The sequence below is a fragment of the Chiloscyllium plagiosum genome, unplaced genomic scaffold (assembly GCF_037043375.1).
Source record: "Chiloscyllium plagiosum isolate Xiang-an unplaced genomic scaffold, Cpla_swu_hap1 HiC_scaffold_17, whole genome shotgun sequence".
Lineage (NCBI taxonomy): Eukaryota > Metazoa > Chordata > Chondrichthyes > Orectolobiformes > Hemiscylliidae > Chiloscyllium > Chiloscyllium plagiosum.
The window spans coordinates 35,529,652-35,549,238 of NW_028270155.1; the positions used below are offsets into that span (position 1 = coordinate 35,529,652).

The 19,587-nt window shown below is 40.4% G+C and overlaps 1 protein-coding gene across 6 annotated transcripts in view; it reads right to left on the reverse strand.

Moving 5' to 3' along the window:
* Positions 1 to 1,768: 1,768 nt before the first annotated feature.
* Positions 1,769 to 19,587, reverse strand: part of banp (BTG3 associated nuclear protein) — a 258,865-nt gene continuing 241,046 nt past the window's right edge. For all 6 annotated transcript variants that reach the window (XM_087995834.1, XM_087995836.1, XM_043706808.2 and 3 more), the window contains one exon: positions 1,769 to 2,634. In XM_087995834.1, coding sequence (XP_087851960.1) covers positions 2,506 to 2,634 — 129 coding nt within the window. In that variant the 3' untranslated portion in view covers positions 1,769 to 2,505. The remainder of the gene's footprint in view (positions 2,635 to 19,587) is intronic.

Here is a 19,587-nt window from a genome sequence, read left to right on the forward strand (position 1 = left end):
TTTTAGGGTTTGAATTTTGAACTAAAAGCATGTAAAAGTTGGTGATTAGCTTGCAAGGCTTTCTAAAGCCATTTTGTTTAAAAAGAAAATGTGGGTGATTCTTGGTGAATCAGAATTTGTTTATGTTGGCAGAGATTTTATGAGCAAAAGTACTGTGAAGTGAATTCAGCTTCAAGCTTTGGGAAATGTCTTTTTGACTTAGGAGAAACACCCACAATCTTTGGTTTCAGCTTTGTAAATGTGCTAGTTTAACCTGGACGTACAAAACTGATGATCTTGATGGGAGGAGATCATTCCCGTCTTGGCCAACTTGTGGAGTTTCCACATTCTCCCTGTGCCTGCATGGGTTTCCTCCAGGTGCTCCAGTTTCCTCCCACGGTCCAAAGATGTGCAGGTTAGGTAAATTGGCCATGCTAAATTTCCCATAGTGTTAGGTATATTAGTCAGGGGTAAGTATTGGGTGGATTACTCTTCAGAGGGTCAGTGTGGACTTGTTGGGCCAAATGGTCTGTTTTCATACTGTAGGGAGTCTAATCTAATTCAAAGCTGCTAAGAAATAAGTTCTCTCAATGTAAGGAGTTTATTTCGACAGTTCCAGACCAGAGTAGTTGGTTAAAAGGCTGATGGTGTTTTTCAATCTGAGAAAGTCTACAGTCAGATGTATGAAGACTCAAAGAAGAACAATTAGATTCTGAAAAGTGGAAATTGACTAGTAACCCCTTAGATTAGAAAGAGAAGCAAATTCTCTGCTATTTGAGCACTGCAAAGCTGTTGGGGGTTAAGGAAATTGTATTTTACCACGCATTTTTAAATCTTCAAAGTTGTGGTATATGTAAATAGTTTGGCTCTTATTTGTTCACTTGCCTTATTGTAAAGACCAAATCTATAGCATTGCTTGCTTATGTTTCAGTGAAAGACTACTTTATTAATTATGATCTATCAAGCCAGACTTCAGTTTGGGAACTGATTTGTCTGGTAATGATATCAGTTGGGATCATAAAAAGAAATAAAAGTACAAAAATAATGATATAACTCTCTAGGAATGCAGGAAAGATTTTTTCGATAAATGTGGAGTCCAGAACTCAGGGTCACAGTTGAAGGATGGGGGTAGGATATTTAGGACTGAGATGAGAAATTTCTTCACTAGACAGTGATGAGTTTGTTGAATTCATAACAGAAAGCAGGTAAGGACAAAATATTGAATTTTTTTTAGGAAAAGTTAGATATAGTTCTTAGGGCTAATGGGATCAAAGGGTAACATCAGCTGAGATAAAAGAAAACAACAAAGCAATCGAAGTATTGATATAACTCTTGAGCTAAAAGCATAATAGAATATGGCACCTCATCCCTATGATCTTTAGTTGTGGGCTGCCTTTCTAAGCCAATTCCATTTTAGACTGGCACAAGTCAAATCAGTACATTCTAGAATGTATGACTTGCCTATCAAGGCTTTTCTCACCAATCAAAGAAAAATTTTGGATTAACCTTTTCAGTATTATTAATATTTAAAATACAATTGGAGTATTTAGAAATCAAAACAGTAATAACAAAGAGGAATGCGCCTTTGCAAATAATAGGGAAAATTCTCTAAATATTCTCCTCCACATGATTTGTTGGGAAAACACTGGTTTTTAGGTTTTTTGGTCAACTGGACTTAAAGTAAAACTGATCCTAAAAGTCATTAAACGCATGTTTCTATGACTAGTGTTATCATGACTAGTGTTGGTCGTGTTCCTATTATCCACGTTAAAAGTTAAACACAGTGGTGTCAGTTTCTCATTGATTTAATAAGCTCTTTACAAGAATACTTCCGTAGCAGACAAGTCTTTATCAAGACTGCAACTGTGTGTTTCCTTTATGATGCATGTTAAAAATAACACCATATTGCTGCACCTTAACTAAGCAGTAAAATGTTAATTTACTTCAGGCTGAAAGAACTGGCGGTACTTCACACATCCTTTTCATAATAATTACAACAAATCTCCTTAATTGACTGGCATATCTTCCTCCTAAAATTAGTTACAAAAAGGCTTTATTGGCTTTGCCTAAGGGCTTGCAGCTGCAAATAATAAATGAAAAAATAAACTCCCTCAATTCTAGATATAGTGTATAAGATTCATAAATACATTTCTTCAAAGCATCTGTGTAATTCATTTTTCAAACCAAAACACTTCAGTAGCAATTAAGACAAAACTGCAGTTAAACAAGGCCCTATAAAATTACAATGGATAATAAAAGCTAATAGGTTGTTGCACAGATATGTATTTTTCTTATTTCACATGGTTAACAGTTAATCCCAATGTCCACAATAGTTAATCTGAAATAGGAGACAAATTCTTCAAATGATCAAGTTTTTTTTGTTTCTCAGAGCTGAAATACTTTATTCTTTTGTAATGTGAGGAGCTTCAGATCTTGCTACGATAATGTGCACCTGCAACTTGGCCATCACTTGCACTGTGCAAATCTGTTTTCTCTCTGTGCTCTTATAGCTATGTTCATTTGGTTTTAACTGCTGACAGTATTGACTGGCATTTGGATTTGAACAACTTCTCCATTCTCTCCTTGTTGAATCTGGATTGCCCCATGTTCAATTTGCATTTCAGGCTGAATTGTGGCTGCAAGACTTTCAGTGCCCTTAATAAAAGGAGAAACAATAAACATGATTAAATCAAATACTCTATGAAACAGCTTCCCAAAAGACAAAGTGTACATTCTTGATTCTTTTCTCACTGTATATCTACTTCCTTCTAGGATTTCTATTTTATCTGTTTTCTGCTTTTTGTGTGAAATGGGACATTTCCTCACTCTTTCCCTACATTTTCATACATATATAAACGATTCTGATGTGTTTAATGATAGGTGGTAGGTCAGTTTCACATCAAGACTCTCATTTTGAAGAATACAGAAAAGCATTTTAGAAGTTTTAAAAGTATTGTTGCTATCAACCAGACCTATAGCAGCTTTACTAAATAGCAATATGACCAAAATCATGTGCTTCAACCCTTGATGCAACCTCTATTCCCTAGTTATCAACATCAAGCCTGCCGCCACAACTATTTGAGGCTGAAACAATTCTCAGCCTTGGTGTCATAGTTTCCATAAAGATGATCGCCCAACCATGTATTTTAGCAGGACTACCCATTTCCACCTGTGCAGATAAGCCAATCACCATCACATAGCTTGGTACATAAGTTAATTTCACAAACATGTTTAAATAAATTATTTGGGTCATCAGAGCTATTGAGAGAAGCAAATATGAAAACCTATTCCTTTATCATCAACTCTAAGGGAAAAAAAAATCTAGTTATGTTGAATAAATACCAGTTCCATTATTTTGGATTTTTAGTCAACTCTTAGTACAAAACAAAAAGAGCTTCTGGTCAGAAAAGTTGGAGTTCAGGAATTTTGCAAACAATCCAATTCAGAAATGAAGCAGAGCCGATTGTGAACCAATGCAATCAAACAAGCCAAATTCCCACTCTATCAGGATATTGGCATGGGTCTGTATTCATCCATACAGACAAAGTGCATATTACTGCTACAACTAGCAGTAATATGCACTTTTTGTTCATTTACAGATTCATCAATCATGCCAAAAGTGTTGGCCTAAAATATATCCAGTATGTGAACTGCAATCAATTCAAATGTAAAAGCACAACATTGTACTTATTCACTTCAAACTACAATTACCCATTCAGTAGACATCTTTATAAGCTCTCTTTCAAATAATTCGAACATATCAACTAGATTGGCAAATTATATTTTCACAAACACAAAACAATTCAAATTCTCCCTCAGGCACGGGACTTATACAGCAGTAGAACCTACTGTACGGAATCATTCAGTGCCATTAAAATTCATAGTTAAAAATCACATAACACCAGGTTACAATCCAACAGGTTTATTTGGAAGTACTAGCTTTCGGAGCGGTGCTCCTTCATCTGGTAACTGTAGAGTAAAACACAGAACTTATAGCAAAAGATCAAAGTGTCATGCAACTGAAATGATATATTGCTGTTAAGTCTTTTATCTTTTGGAATGGGTTTATTAATATGTAAATCCTAGAATTTTTTTCAAGTTACATTCTCGAGGTAACTTAATGTTTTATATAAAAAAGTAATATCTCTGCTCAGATATTGCATTAAAAGGGATGAGGTTAAAGTCTGTTTGTATCCTAATCCTGAGCCAAACTGTTTCTATTTCCAAAGTAGGATTTTATAAAATATTACATGGATTGGCTGCCTGCAGATTGTGTGCTTTTTGAACAAAATAGAATGCATCTGCAATTACAATTCTGCAAATGCAAATTCACCTCATAAACTTGTGTGTGTGTGTGTGTGTGTATGTGTATATGTGTGTGTGTGTGTGTGTGTGTGTGAGGGAGATTGCATGTGAGAGAGTTTGTGTGCACACATGCTTGGTAGACAGTGTGTGTGTGTGTATGACAGAGTATAAGCCTGTGAGAAGGTGGCTGCGCTGGCGTGTGTGGTACCGACAACTGTACAACCGGGAACACTACAGGCGACTACCGACCAATCCAACTAAAGAACACATCAATGAACTAAACAGATTGGCCAATCTGTTTAGGTACTATGTAGGACTTTTGATCCAGTCCTACATAGTACCTACGCTTTCTCCCACATACTCATGTAGGGGATTTCTACTGCCTTCCGAAGATAGACAAAGCCAACACACCTGGTCATCCCATCGTATCAGGCAACGGGACCCTGATTGCAAACACCTCTGGCTATGTCAAGGCCATCTTAAAATCGTGACACTCTGGATTTCTTCCAGAAACTCAGCTTTGACTGACTAGTTTGGCTGGGAACATGCCTCCTCACAATGGACGTTTTGGCACTCTACACCAGCATACTTCACAAAGATAGCATCATTGCAACAACTGCCAATCTCTGAGCACCATCCTATAACTCAACTGCTTCATCCTCAACCACAACGTTTTCACCTTTGACAATCAGTTTTTTATCCAGACACACAGTCAGCCATGGGGCCCAAATTTGCACCCAATATGCAAACACTTTCATTCACAACTTCAAACAAAACACCTTTACTGTACAGGACCTCCAGCCAACACTACATACCATTTTCTTCCTCTGCACCATGACAAGGAGTCACTGGAACAACTACACAGTGATATCAACAAGTTTAATCCTTCTATCAGACTTACCATGGACTACTCTTTAGTATCAATCTCATTCTTGGATTCGCATCTGTATCAAGGATGGGCACTTCAGTCCCTCACTCGACCGCAAACTCACAGATAACCTCACGAAGCTGTACTTCTCTAGCATCCACCCTAACATATTAAAACAGCCCCCCAGGATCTGTTCAGATAGGAGGAATGTAATAGACACATGAAAGTGCTGGAGGATGACCTCATAAGAACAGGGTACGATGCTCAACTCATTGAGCGCCAGTTCGGACATGCCACGGCTAGAAACTGTAATAACCTCCTCAGGAGACAGACAAGGGATGCGAAAGATAGGGTATCCCTCATTGTCCAGGGTGCAGAGAAACTACACCATGTTCTTTGCAGCCTGCAACACATTATCGATGAAGATGTGCGCCTCACCAAGACCTTCCCTACGCCTTCACTTCTCGCCTTTAAACAACCGCTGAACCTGAAACAGACCATTGTTCGCAGCAAACTACCCAGCCTTAAGGACAGCGTCAATCACATAACCATACAACCCTGTCATGGCAATCACTGCAAAACGTATCAGAATGTTGACATGGATACTACCATTACACGTGGGGACACCACCCACCATGTACGTGGCAGGTACTCATGTGACTCAGCCAACATTGTCAATACGCTGCTATGACAACGGGTGAATGGACACCGCACAACAATCATCAGGCAGGGATGTTCCCTCCAAGTCGGGGAACACTTCAGCGGTCAGGGACATTTGGCCTCGGATCTTCAGCTGACCATCCTCCGAGGACGACTTCGGGATACCCAACAACAGAGTGGCTAAGCAGAGGCTGACAGCCAAGTTCGGTACCCATGAAGATGGCCTCATCTGGGACTGTGGGTTTATGTCACCCTTCAGGAGACCCCACTACACCGTACACACTCTCATACACGTTCTCTTACATACTCACGCAGACTCTCTCTCAGACATACACACATACACCCCCCACTCACTCCAACGCAGACACCCTCTCACAGGTTTATACTCCTTCACAATCATGCACATACTTTACCAAGCATGCACACACATACACACACTCTCACTCTATCCCATGCAGGCACAAACACATACTCTCACATGCACAACACATACACACACTCTGACTCTATTCCATGCAGGCACACACACAAATCTCTATGAGGTGAATTTGCATTTGCAGAATTAGAATGTATCTGCAATTACATTTTGTTCAAAAAGCACACAATTTGCAGGCAGTCAAACCATGTAACATTTTATAAATTCCTACTTTGGAAATAAAACCAGACTGGCTCAAGATTGGGATCCAGATAGACTCTGACCTCATACATTTTATGCACTGTCTGAGCTGAGAGGTCACTTTTTTTTAATATAAAACGTGAAGTTATCTTGAGAATGTGACTTGAAAGTAGTTCTGGGATTTACATATTAATGAACTGATAACTGCAACCCATTCTAAAAGATGAAAGACTTAGCAGCAATCTAGGTCTGTTCAATATATCATTTCAGTTGTATGACACTTTGGTCTTTTGCTGTAAATCCTGTGTCTTATGATCCTACACTACAGCTACCTGATGAAGGAGCAGCACTCCAAAACCTAGTGCTTCCAAATAAACCTCTTCGACTATAACCTGGTATTGTGTGATTTTGTAATTTTGTCCACCCCAATCCAACACCAAAACCTCCACTTCATGATTAAAATCCATAGACTAATCAGTCAGATTTTCCAATACAGATATTGATCTAGTTTTCCTTCAATATTAAGCATCACCTTCCATAGAATAAGTACAAAATGAAGTGTGCCATTTAATTCATTGAGTCTGGATTAGCTTTTACAAATGCAGCTGGTCCCATATCTCAGCTCCTTCCCTTTAACCTTGCATTTACAATTTTCCTTCAAGTATTTATCCAACTCCCTTTTGAAAGTTAGTGTCTAATCAATAACTATTACCATATCAAACAGTGCATTCCAAATCCTTGGTTGTGCACAACAAATTTTATTCATGTTGTCACTGGGTTTTTTTTAGCCAATAACCTGAATCTATGCCCTGTGTGATCAATTCATCAACCAATAAGAGGATTTCCTTACTTAATCAAAATCCTGCATGAGTTTAACATCTCTATTAATTATCCTCTCAGCCTTTTCTGCTATAAATAAACACAAATTTCCTGACAGGAAAAAAAACTGCAGATACTGGAAATCTGAAACAAAAACAAAAATATTTGGAGAAATTCAGCAGGTCTGGCAGCATCGCTGCTTTCTCAACTTTCCTGTCAGTGGTTGAAATATATATATTTGTGATTCTATATAAAGAGTTAAAAATTCCTCAACAGTACTTCAGTCTGGTAAAATTACAGCTTTTTAAATTTCTTACCCTGTGATGTATGTAGCACAAAGTGAGAAAATAGGGCAATTTTCAGCATTGCTACTTACAACTATACTTCCAATATCACCAACAGATTGAAACCCAATTTAGGGTTAGTATAATAAGGAGGTAGTGAAGAAATGAAATAAGTCAGAAAATTAAATATTTCTAATCAGTTACTATTTACTTCCACAACATTTTTAAAAATAGTCCATTTTGATCAAAACATATTCCTCTCCAAATCAGCATCCTGGTAGTAAAACTTTACATTTTGAATCTTGACAGATGAAAGTAAAATACTGACAGTCTTCATTTCTAATCAGGTAGAAATGTCAATAGTTCATTAACTGATTGTGAAATATGATAAAAAGGAGGTCTAATCTTTCAGGGTTTTTGAAAGTATTTATTTACCAAATTGCCAGAACCAAATAAGCAAAACAAATACCAAGCATATCAAATACACTTAAATCTTATTTCTAATACCTCTATGTCTACCTACACTAATGAAAACAATAACCTGTATTCATCTGATGCATTTTTTCCTACATATAACAATGTAGCTAGAGGTTGATTATTCTTGGTGTTCAGTGCTGCTATGGATGACTGAACAGACCAATTCATGGATCTCTGAAGTGCAAACAAGCTTATGTAATGAACTACAGAGCTATTCATTGATTGGATTTAGACACTGACCTCTTACAAGAGGCTGAGAACCCATTTAAAAAACAGAAATGTCCTTAAATCCAGAAATCAGCGTCAAGGGCACATTTTTGCAATAGATGGGAATCTCACATCACTAAAGGTGTGTATTTCAGGAAAGCAAAAAATAAAGAATGTACACAGATGACACAAACCACATACTATAGCTTGATTGCAAATGCTGCAATTAACAGAAAACAAATAATGCTTTCAAAAAACTGTATGTATAGGAATGAGTCAGGTACAAAACTATGTATTCTGGTTACTTTCCTCAAACAAACTTCAATTTGGTTTTCTGTTATTAATTAAGACAGTAATGCTTGCCTTTCTACGACTTTCTGCCCTATGGGAATTTGAGGAACTACTCATTTTCAATGTATTTTATTCTTCAGTCTGATATCATATGATATCAGCCCATATGAACTCAATGTGCCCAAATGTGAGTTGGATATCCCCCCACAAAATCATTTTGTATGGTAAAAGCATATTAACATTGCTCAAAAATGAAATTTAGACTTTTGAGGAACATATTTTTGTGGCGGCACAGTGGCTAGCACTGATACCCCCACAGTGTCAGGGACTCTGGTTCAATTCCACCCTCAGGTGACTGTGCAAACTCCACATAGATATTCTCCCCATTTCTGCATGGGTTTCCTCCGTGCGCTCTGGTTTCTTCCCACAGTCCAAAGATGTGCAGTTTAGGTGGATTGGCTACACTAAATTGCCCATAGTGTCCAGGGATATGCAGGATAAGTGGATTAGACATTGGAAATATAGCATAACATAGCTGAATAGAGAGGTGAATCTGGTTGGAATGGAATGCTCTTCGGCAAGTTGGTGTGAACGTGGTAGCCAAAAGCCCTACTGCCCCACTGTAGGGATTCTATGACATAAATTACTTATACTTACATTAAGCATTAGCAGTAACATACTAAATGTTCTTATTACTTGAATAAATGATGCAAAGGATCATATAGGATCAAAGGATAGAGCAGACTTTCATAAGTTTATACTTCATACAAGTGGCCCCCAACAATCTATAGATTTATACTTCTATCAATACAATTAGGAGACAGAGACAGAGAGTTTGTCTGTCTCCTATCATATGGCATTTGGCAAAACCCAGAGGACATGACAAGAACTCTACAGCTGCAAAACATTTCTTTCTTTGAAAATTCTTTTGTATGGAAAATTTGCTGGAGGATTGGATGAAAATCAATGATTGTAAAGAATAGATTTTACTGGCAACATTCTATTGATCATTAAAATAATGAGATTGCACAATATTTTTTGTCAGTTTCACCTGTACAAAGCAGCAAATTGTATCCCAGGACCTGTTTTGTTCAAAGAAGGTCCCTGAATTTGACAGGTTTCACTAAATTACTTTGTTTCCTTTTGATTATGTGCCTTTGAATGATATTTTTCTTCATTTATTTTTGTTTTGCAGTTTCTTACTTGTAATGTTTTCCCCACAAATATTTGTTTCATCATTCTCTTTCAGCTTTGATTCTGCACTAAAAGAGGGAGCACTGACATTCCAGCAACACCTGGTTCTGATTCTGATTTTGGTTTTCAATGTACAAAATATACTTGCCCTCATGAACAATACATTAATCTCTTCTGGTAATTCTGGCACACCCATTAATTGCAAATTCAGTGACAGGAGCTTGGAAGGGGTCACAGCAATATAAAAAAAAATCAGGAAAGTAATGACATTGATTATCACTGTTGTCCCAAATGAAACTGCAGCAGACAGTGCAACTCTTGCATTTCTTCTCTTTTGTTTATCAATTAGGGTTAATTGTATTCAAGATTGGGCTTCAATTCAGGACCCAACTGTGGTAGAAGGTGGGGGTTCATGTCTACCTGCCCGGGGTATGTTACAACATATTCAAATAGATTGAGTGAAAATAAAATTTTCTGCTTAGTTTAGTTCCCCTTTGATGGCACATGGAAAAGTATCTCTTCCCCCCGCCCTCATCTACCTATTAATTGCAGAGAGCTCACGGACAGGATGATGTTATTCAGGCCTGGACAGAATTCCTACATCTAGACCAAATTGTTAGATCTTATTTACCATGAGGGACACAAATCTTTTCATAGAGGAAAACATGTGTCAACATGCCAGAGGCATAACATCACCCAAGGCCTGGATGGGTTCATCTATCTTCTGTGCTTGGGAATACATAGCCTCTAAAAGCTCCACCATGTGTTGCCTTCCCTCACTGTCCATTACAGCTGCAGCATTCACCATGTTGCTGATGACTCGAGTTGCCTGAGGCTCAACATTATCTTTGCCTCCAAGTTCTCCATTGCCTGTTCATGTACATCAGTGCAGTGCTCAATAGGTTGCATCCTCGAATCCAAGGGGATGCCTTTCACATGCAATTATCTGCACTAGTTGAAGAAGTGTGTGGTGGAGGAGATGATGAGACTCCCCCCTTATCAGGCTGCCAATTACCCTTAAGGCTCTCCAATTTCCTATTCTTCTGCCTGTCCTGCCTGTGAGGAAAGACTAATTGAAGGCTTATGGCATTTCCATTGCAGCCTTTAAACTACCCCTAATGTGGAGCTCCATATTTTCCATAGTGAACTTGTAACTATATCTTATGTCTGGCAAAGATACTGTCATGGCTTTCAACATGACTACTTACTAGAGTTTGCAGTTTTGTTCGCAATTAGCAATGGATAGGCTACTGTGCTTCATTGAGAAAGTGAGGACTGCAGATGCTGGAGATCAGAGTTGAAAATGTGTTGCTGGAAAGGCGCAGCAGAACAGGCAGCATCCAAGGAGCAGGAGAATCGATGTTTCGGGCATGAGCCCTTCTTCAGGAATAAGGAAAGTGTGTCCAGCAGGCGAAGATAAAAGGTAGGGAGGAGGGATTTGGGGGAGGGGCGTTGGAAATGCGATAGGTGGAAAGAGGTCAAGGTGAGGGTGATAGGCCGGAGTGGGGGTGGGGGCGGAGAGGTCAGGAAGAAGATTGCAGGTTAGGTGCTGAGTTCGAGGGATTTGACTGAGACAAGGTGGGGGGGAGGGGAAATGAGGAAACTGGAGAAATCTGAGTTCATCCCTTGTGGTAGGAGGGTTCCTAGGCGGAAGATGTGGCGCTCTTCCTCCAACCGTCGTGTTGCTATGGTCTGGCGATGGAGGAGTCCAAGGAACTGCATGTCCTTGGTGGAGTGGGAGGGGGAGTTGAAGTGTTTAGCCACGGGGTAGTTGGGTTGGTTGGTCCGGGTGTTCGAGGTGTTCTCTGAAACATTCCCCAAGTAGGCGGCCTGTCTCCCCAATATAGAGGCCACATCGGGTGCAGTGGATGCAGTAAATGATGTGTGTGGAGGTGCAGGTGAATTTGTGGCGGATATGGAAGGTTCCCTTGGGGCCTTGGAGGGAAGTAAGGGGGGAGGTGTGGGTGCAAGTTTTGCATTTCTTGCAGTTGCAGGGGAAGGTGCCGGGAGTGGAGGTTGGATTGATGGGAGGTGTGGACCTGACGAGGGAGTCACGGAGGGAGTGGTCTTTTCGGAACGCTGATAGGGGAAGGGAGGGAAATATATCCCTGGTGGTGGGGTCCTTTTGGAGGTGGCGGAAATGACGACGGATGATACGATGTATATGGAGGTTGGTGGGGTGGTAGGTGAGGACCAGTGGGGTTCTGTCCTGGTGGCGATTGGAGGGGCAGGGCTCAAGTGTGGAGGAGCGGGAAGTGGAGGCGATGCGGTGGAGGGCATCGTAGACCACGTCTGAGGGGAAATTGCGGTCTTTGAAGAAGGAGGCCATCTGGGTTGTATGGTATTGGAACTGGTCCTCCTGGGAGCAAATGCGGCGGAGACAAAGGAATTGGGAATATGGGATGGCGTTTTTACAGGGGCAGGGTGGGAGGAGGTGTAGTCTTGGTAGCTGTGGGAGTCGGTCGGTTTATAGTAAATGTCCGTGTTGATTCGGTTGCCCGAGATAGAAATGGAAAGGTCTACGAAGGGGAGGGAGGAGTCTGAGACGGTCCAGGTGAATTTGAGGTCGGGGTGGAAGGTGTTGGTAAAGTGGATGACCTGTTCAACCTCCTCGTGGGAGCACGAGGCAGCGCCGATACAGTCATCGATGTAGCAGTGGAAAAGGTAGGGGGTGGAGCCAGTGTAGCTGCGGAAGATGGACTGTTCCACATATCCTACAAAGAGGTAGGCATAGCTGGGGCCCATGCGGTTGCCCATGGCTACTCCTTTGGTTTGGAGGAAGTGGGAGGATTGGAAAGAGAAGTTGTTCAGGGTGAGGACCAGTTCAGTCAGTCGAAGGAGGGTGTCAGTGGAAGGGTACTGGTTGGTACGGCGGGAAAGGAAGAAGCGGAGGGCTTTGAGTCCTTCGTGATGGGGGATGGAGGTGTACAGGGACTGGATGTCCATGGTGAAGATAAGGCCTTGGGGACCGGGGAAGTGAAAATCATGGAGATGGTGGAGGCATGGGTGGTGTCCCGAACATAGGTGGGGAGTTCTTGGACTAAGGGAGACAGGACCGTGTCGAGGTATGCAGGATGAGTTCGGTGGGGCAGGAGCAGGCTGAGACAATGGGTCGGCCGGGGCAGTCAGGTTTGTGGATTTTGGGCAGGAGGTAGAAACGGGCGGTGCGGGGTTGTGGGACTATGAGGTTGGAGACGGTGGATGGGGGATCTCCGAGGTGATGAGGTTATGGATGGTCTAGGAGATGATGGTTTGGTGGTAGGAGGTGGGGTCATTGGTAAGGGGGCAGTAGGAGGAGGTGTCCGCGAGCTGGCGTTTAGCCTCAGCGGTGTAAAGGTCAGTGCGCCAAACTACTTGTCTGCCGGTTTGATAGTGAGGTTGGGGTTGGAACGGAGCGAGTGGAGGACTGCACGTTCCGAGGGTGAGAGGTTGGAGTGGGTGAGAGGGGTGGAGAGGTTGAGGCAGTTAATGTCGCAACGGCAGTTGGCCATGAAGAGATCGAGGGGCGGGGAAGAGGCCAGCACGGGGTGTCCAGGTGGATGGGGTGTGTTGGAGGCGGGAGAAGGGGTCGTCAGAGGGTGGACGAGAATCCTGGTTGAAGAAGTAGGCATGGAGGCGAAGGTGGCAAAAAATTGTGCGTCATTCCCAATTCTAACCCCTCATTTTCCACGGGGGTCAGGATAGACAGAATGGAATGCCTCTACTAGCCTTGACCCATTTTTTTGAGGTCATGGCCTGTTTTCTCCTGCAAATACAAAGATGAAAGCTGTAGTTGCTCACAAAAAGAAGCACAATGCATATGCTATGTGCAGCCAAGTAAGGATGGGGACATGTCAATGCGCCCTACAGGAAGCTACTCTCAAGGGACATTTATGAGAGTTAGCAATGACACATCACTTACTGAGATGCAGCGAGATATGGATATACCTGACCACATTCCTACTGACTAGGTGGTCACTCCCTCTCCAACAAACATTGGCACTGGCATTGCACATGCTCGGCCCAACGGGAAGCATGTGTACAATATTCACTTTTGCAATATGACTAAAACTCTTGGGAGCACTGGATATACAGGCTCTGGGAGTGACATTCTGAGATCTCCATCCAACCTTGTTTGGGAAGTGCAGTTGGTCTCCTCCTCTTGCTCATGGGTCAGAAAAATTCTTGCTATGCTCTTCCTGCCTGGAAAGAGGAACTGCTGAAAATGTTACCACTCAGGATATTTGTTGTCCTGGCTTTTGTTTTTCTTCCTCTGTCCAACATTATTGGCTTCCACTTTTGGGTCTGCAACCAGGCAGCCCAGCCATAAAATCTAGCCAAGTCTTTTTATAGCAACTGATTTTTCTTTTCCTTCTATGCTTCTTCAATCCTGGTTTCTTGCCATCTCCAATTTTAGTTGCTCCACCACTAGATACCTTGCTATTGCTAGATCCTTAACTCTGGAATTCCCTACTAAAGCACTTCTCTCTTCTACTTGAATCTGCTCCTTGAAACCTACTACTCATTGTCCTAATATCTCCTTACAAGCATGAGATTAAATTGGATTTGTTAAAGCTCCTGTGAAGTGTATTGTGACATTTTGTTATGAAACCTCACAGTATGGATGGAAGTTGTTGCTGGTCATGGCATACCAATATTTTAGTGGTGTCATTCTATTAATCCTGTGATTTTGGTGCATTTTATTCTGCATGAGGATGTGCGTGACAAGTATTACAAAACCACAAAGGAATCTTAATGAAACACTGCCATTTGCCAAAGAATTTCACCAAAGCACTACTCTAATCTGAAACTTTCCACAAAGATGATTCATGCCCAGGAACATTGGAAAAACAGTTAAATTCAAATTTTGTATGCTCCGATGACAGCGTTTTAAATGTAGCAAATGCAAGTTTAAAAACTGAGCCGAGGACATTATGTCACTATCTGTGCAAAGGCTTTAGAACACAGAATCTTGAGATGATGTCATGGATCTCGTCTCTGCTGAGCATAAATTGCACAGTATGGCTGGGGTTAGTTACAATGATAGTATTTATATCTGGAGCCCGGTGTGTCAGATTATACCAGGTGTTATTGTATTTAGTATTAATATGCAATGAGGAGTTCTAAAGAAACCCAAGTCTGAAGCCAGTTCTTGACCTTGCCACCTTTGACCTCAAGCTCTCAGATTTAGGCATAAAAGCACACAACAAAAGATGGTGAGAATTACACAATCTACTGTTTAGAAAATTATGGCAGCAGTGATGATGAAGAGAAAAACTTAAATTCTCTGAAAAAGAAGATTGCAAAAAACTCATCAGAATAATTTTAAAACCAGCTAGCAGCTAGAAGACACTCAGAGCTAGACATCAGCTATGAAGGACAAAATCTCTGAACTGCTGCACAGAAAGCACCAAGTATAACTGTAAATCAATAAGATTAACAGTCAGTAATAGGGGCAACAAAAAGAGAAAAAGCAATGATGGCAAAAGATCAATAGCAGCCAAGGGGATAAATCCAGATTGAGCACCCACAAAGAGGCTGATTGCTAAACAGCCACAGTAGATTCAATCCTTTAAAAGGAAAAAATGAGCTGGGAATCAAAGTTAAGAACTGTAGCAATTATTTAGCATGTTTAAACTATTTATTGGATGGCAAATTTAATGACAATCAAGTTGAGGTGATTCTCCACAAACTGGTTTAAGGTATACTGATTGAAAAAAAGAAAATCAGGAGTCAGAATTTGTTTTTTGGAATTAAATGTTTCAGGGCCATAACTGTGAAGTTAGCTAAATATTTTACTATTTCAACAAGTTGGGTGAGAACACAAGTTTTATTCATGAACAAAAAGGTTTCATTACCATCAGCGCGGAGAAAAAAAAGCACTGTGTCAAAGAAAAAGACATGGTGATCACACGATATAATTAATTCCACAGGATATTTCAGAAACAAAAAATAGCACTGTAGTAATCCATCTATGATACAGTCAAATGTTCGATTAATTGTATTGATTGAAATCAGTATATTGATGGGAACTTGATTCAGGAGAACATTCTCTTTGGCAAGGCACTACCAAAAAATATTTCAGGTAACACACACTTGAGGGAAAACAAACTTCCCTGGACCATGTGTTACAGCAAGTACACTGATGGAGTAGTCTCCATGATGGGAGACGTCAAAACATTTGTCATGAAGAGCAAAATCCTGGTATTCAGATCATCTACTGCATCCTCCACTGTGGAGCTGCTGATTTCAGAGTTAGCTGCAGTATTAGAGCAAGACGTGAAAATTGTTAATCACAAAATCGCGGCCACTGAAATCACATTTATTCACTATTTTGTGGGCAGAAATGGGTGCAGATGTTTCTCTCCTGTGTTCCAGAGCTCCAGAGCTAACTGATAGTTTATAAGACATTATATGCAGTTGAAAAGGGTTACTATCTGATATTACTGGTATGCTAAGCCTGCACATAGCATAGATATTTTCAGCTAGCTGAATACCAAAATGCAGGAGAACAATGAGACAATCCTGACCAGATAAACAGAGAAACTTTTGAGTTTTCGCTTTAAAACTGTCCTTAAGCAAGAGACAGTGGCATGGCGTTCACTTGAGATGTTTCCACTAGCAACATCAACATGAGGCATAGCTGTCAAGATACACAGTTTCGTATTCAAATATCTCAAAGCACGAAGTGAATTTTGAATTCTACTTTCTCCTCAATAAATGTGGAAGACTATGTCTGGAAACGTGATCCCTTTAGTTCACCACCTCTTTACTAGATGAGAAAGAGCAAAAATGACTCACGCACACCGATTTAGCTTCAGATTCTTAAGACTGTCTCAAGAGATTCACTACATCGAAGGCAGGTATCAAGTTTTTCAGAACCATGGATTATGCACTTGCATCTATTACTGATAATTTTGAGGTTGAAGTACATTTGTGTGCCTAGTCTCACCAAGCAAACTTAACTTAAGGAAGAAACAAAAATAGGATCCTGGATATAATTAAAGGATGGGCAGGAACTTAGTTTTAAGTTATGAAGACTGCTATGAAGACTGACCTCAAACAGTGGCAGCATTTCTCTATCATCAAAGATTTGCTAGCTTTTGGCTAAGCAACTGGTAATTACCCATTGATTGAGAAATGGTATGCTTTAGAAGATTCACCAAGAGCAACAGATTATTGGCAATGGATCTGCAAACAGTTAGAGGACTTTGTTTATAATTTTAATACATGTGGCAGGAATAGTAATGAATGACCCAAACCTCTCATCCCTACTGCATTTCTTGATATACCTTAGCGTCATTTAGATATTTACCTTTTCGAGTCTGAAGGCCATTCTTTCCTGATCATGAACAATTACAAACTAGGATAATTTGAGGTTACAAACTAAGATCAAAACATAATTATGTGGACCCTACAAGAAATATTCACCATTTACATTATTTCAGATGTTGCTGTTTCTGACAGTGGCCCACAGTTTTCTAAAGAAGTGTCTGAAGCATTTTCAAGTGCAAATAGCTTTCACAATTTCACTTAGATATCTTCAGTCCAATAGAGAAGGCGAACGAACAGTTTAGACACCAATAAACAAAGGTAAATTCCATAATTTCTTACACTGCTCAGCACAGTTACTGTAACATCCTGCTCTCCTCAGGGCTGTCCCCATGTGAACTACTGATGAGAAACAGCTTAAAATCTCAACTTCCTACATTACCATGCAATTTGCTTCCAAGGGATAATAACAGGACAATCAAGATTACTTCCTTAAAGGAAAACCAACATTGGATTAGGATACTGAACATTACCACACCAAAATGTTGCCTACATTGGAAAATGTACAAATGATCCAGATAAGGAACATTCATAGACAGGATTTCTGTCAGAAGGCATGTTCCTAGACAGGACTATTCATACCTTATAGATACACTGAAAGTACTATCTGCCACAACTCATCTCGCTGTTTCAGCCTATCCATCTACTTCCCTTGCTGTAGGAACATGTGCTTCACCAGAAGGAAAGCAGGCACCACCAGTGGCCTGCCATAAAGCATTGATACCTTAGCCCAAACCAACATATCAGGCAAGACTGTTCAGGATGTATGATGAGCCCACCAAGATAGATTAAATCTCTGATCTAATGGAAGACAGCACAGCAAAATAAAAATTGACCAAATTATCTTAAGTGTTTCTATACTTTGAGACAACCCTTATCCATCTTTTAAAACAGATGAATCAAGTAAAGATCTGAGATGTGTGAGAGAGATGAAAGCAAGTACAGTAAATATACTAAAAAGAATCAAAGTAACTCAATTGAAAATATATATGAATGTTTATGATGGATAAAGAAGTTTGGGAGGGATGTGGTGGAACAGCTTTAGGAAACTAGATCAAGCTTCAGATAATGTCAGGGAGCTGCTCAGAACTGAGCATGCAAAGTATAGTGTGGACTGAGTTAGTGAAAATTATAGATTAGAAGATGGTTGAGAGAAAGGCAGAAAGCAGATTTGATGAGGGAAATACATATACAGAATAGTTGCAATGATTTAACATTAGGTTTACAGCCTGGTAAATCTCAGATTACATTGTAGAGTAGCATTTAGTATTAATATGCAATACACAAAACTCTAAGGAAGCCGAAGCAAAAAAAAGTGGTTCTTGACCTTACCATTTTGGGGCTGAAAATGTGTTGCTGAAAAAGCGCAGCAGGTCAGGCAGCATCATTCAAACACGGTTGTTCAAGAGAATGCTTCAGCTCAATCTTAAGAGGAAAGATTTGAACTAAAAAGCATGATTGTTAGATATCCAGCTTCTACACAATCAACCAGCAATCGATTGGCTTTGTTTTTATCCATTCATGGAATGTGGGCATCAATGGATGAGCTAGCATTTACTGCATATCCCATGTTGCTTTCAAGAAGGTGGTTGAGAGCTGCTTTCTTGAACAACTGCTATCTATTTGGTATAGATATACCCACAATACTGTTAAGCAGGAAGTCCTTGGATTATGATCCAGCAACACTGAAGAAACAGTGGTATATTTCCAAGTAAGAATGGTGAGTAACTTGAAGGGGAAGTTGAACACAGTGGTGTTCCCATGTATCTGTTGCGTTTATCCTTCTAGATGGTTGTGATCCTTGGTTTGGAAAGTATTGTCTAAAAGCTTTTATGAATTCCTGCAGTGCATCTTGAAAATGTTACATGCCGCTACTACTGATTGACTATGGTGGAGTTATTAGATATTTGTGGATATAGCACCAATCAATCATGCTGTTTCCTCCTGCACAGTATCTAGCTTATTCAGTGTTGTTAGAGCTGCATTCATCCAAGCGAGTGAACAATTTCCATCATGGTCCTGACGTATGCCTTGTAAATGGTGGACAGGCTGTGGGGAGTCAGGTGGTGTGTTGCTTGCTGTAGGATTCCTAGCCTCTGACTGCCTCTTGTAGCCACAATATTCACCACTTCAGGCCAGTTTCTGGTCGTTGGTAACCCCCAGTGTAGTTGCTATTTGGGAACTGATAAAATAAATTAAATCAGTCCTGTCCATTAAATTCTGCAAAAGCTCCATGAAATCCATGCTTCCTAGACAATATAACAAACACATCTGCCTCATAGATATTATTGTAGTCATTATTTAGTCTGCACCCCATAGAAATCAATTAGAAGGTCAAATTTATGTAGGGTGCGCATCAAGAAGGCAGCTGATCACCCTGAGTAGAAGGACTGAGATTAGTTACTTTGACTTTCCTACAGAACAGAGTTATTTACAAAGCAAAGATGGGCCGCAAAACGCAGAAGCATTTCCATAACTATTTCCATACTTGATGGAGCCATTGTACACACAGGTCCCTATTCCTCTGCCATCACTGTGAGAATGCAGCAACGTTTTCTGCTAAACCCAGGATTTCA